This window comes from Myotis lucifugus, unplaced genomic scaffold (assembly GCF_000147115.1).
Source record: "Myotis lucifugus unplaced genomic scaffold, Myoluc2.0 scaffold_453, whole genome shotgun sequence".
NCBI classification, from domain to species: Eukaryota; Metazoa; Chordata; class Mammalia; order Chiroptera; family Vespertilionidae; genus Myotis; species Myotis lucifugus.
Window position 1 is genome coordinate 691,417 of NW_005871501.1, and position 1,792 is coordinate 693,208.

The following is a 1,792-nucleotide window of genomic DNA, read 5'->3' on the forward strand; positions in this document are numbered from 1 at the left end:
CCCTGCCCATCACCCTCTCCCTCAGCTCTGCAGAGAGAAGCTGCTCACCCTGGCTTTGAGGTCTCCCTGGGTGCCCATTCCTAGTGGGTGTGTTTTCCTTCAACAGATACAAGGACCAGCTCCAACATAAGGCGGCGCTGGAGCAGCTGGGGACGCTCTTGACCACCGAGCGGGAGGCTCTGCAGCAGGAGCAGAGGACCAGCGCCATGGCCACCGAGGAGAACCAGAGGCTGCAGGGAGAGCTGGACAGGTAACCGCCAGGCCCCCTGCAGCACCTCTGCCCGGATGTCAGTCTGACCCACTCACTCAGCACCCGCTGAGCTGAGCTCAAGTGAGACCCCTGGTGATGGTGCATTTTTACCAACCGTGCCCTGGAGGCAGCTGGTGGGCAACGAGGTAAAGGGGACTCCAGCTGGTGGCCGGAACGAATAACTCGGCAGCTGGGATGGGGCATTGTCTAGGTTTGGACAATCTCCCCTCCCACAGTTATGATGCTGATGACTGTTGGGCAGGGGCACCTGCATCCTCTAACACCAGCAATCCTGTGAGGGAGGGATGCTCAGTCTCAGCATTCACGCATTCCCATTTGTGAATTCACCTCCTGGATGAACTGTACTGGTGACCCCCAAATCAGTGCCCGTGGCCTGTCATGGACGTGCCCAGTGTGGGAGATACTGGAGTCGCCTGATGTGCACATTTGCAGCTGAGGTTGAACAAGGCCTTTGACCCCAGCCTTTTTTCAGCTCTCACCTACCATCCTCCCCTTCATGGGCCCCTGAGTGCCATGGTATTCATTTTTGTGCGTTTTGGTGATGATTTCGCTGTTTGAAATGGCTCCCAAATGGAGTGCTGAAGTGCTGTCTAGTGTTCCCAAGCGCTGGGCCTTACGGGGAATGTACGAGTGACACTCAAGGGTCATTTGGACCCAGGTATGGTGCTGTTGGCTCTGAGTGTATTACAGGAGGCGTCTTTGTGTCTTGATCAGCTGACACAATGTGACCAGAGACTCCCAAGAACCGGTGGGAACAGGTTCAGTATTCACATTATACTGTGAATCATGATAATTGATTGAGCTATTGTTATCCTTTAAAAAAACCAGAGCAACAGAGGAGAAAACAGGCTCAGGGAGATTAAACAACTTGTTCATGGTCAATGCTCCTAGTTAGTGGCACAGGCAGGATTCAAATCCAGGTCTTGCCTCAACCTAGAGGCTTGACCACATGAAGCCTTCCTTTGCACAGCCCTGATTTAACATGTGCTGTGGGGCTGTAAACTCAGCTGCCTGCAGTGGCCAGGCAGGTCCAGCAGGTGGGGAAGGAGAGTCAGCGATAGACCAGGCCCTGGTGGAGAATACACCCAGCTAGAGGCTGTCAGCTGGGAGGCAGGTCTGGCTGCCAGGTCATCCTTCTTTATGCTTTTTTTTTTTTTTCTGAGAAGAAGATATCTGAATGTTGATGGAAACTTAAAATTTTGGAATGCTGGTACAATAATTATTTTTTTGTTGTGTTTGTTTTTCAAAAATATCTGCTTTGTTTGGGCAGGACAGAGGACCAGGAGCAGTGGTTCTCAACCTTCCTAATGCCACTATCCTTTAATACAGTTCCTCATGTTGTGGTGACCCCAATTTAATTGTTACAAATTGAACAAAATTAAAGCATAGTGATTAATCACAAAAACAATATGTAATTATATCGGGTGTCCCAAAATTCACGCAAGATATGCAACTAAATTCAATTGCAAATCATGCGTGAATTTTGGGACAAGCTATATGAGTGTTTCTGATGATATTAGG

At 49.9% G+C, this 1,792-nt stretch overlaps 1 protein-coding gene across 1 annotated transcript in view; it reads left to right on the plus strand.

Moving 5' to 3' along the window:
- The window catches only part of LOC102425291 (protein Daple-like), a 31,652-nt gene that overhangs the window by 22,058 nt on the left and 7,802 nt on the right, over positions 1 to 1,792 (plus strand). Inside the window, exons 15-16 of the mRNA XM_023744356.1 lie at positions 107 to 250; positions 487 to 544. Coding sequence (XP_023600124.1) covers positions 107 to 250; positions 487 to 544 — 202 coding nt within the window. The remainder of the gene's footprint in view (positions 1 to 106; positions 251 to 486; positions 545 to 1,792) is intronic.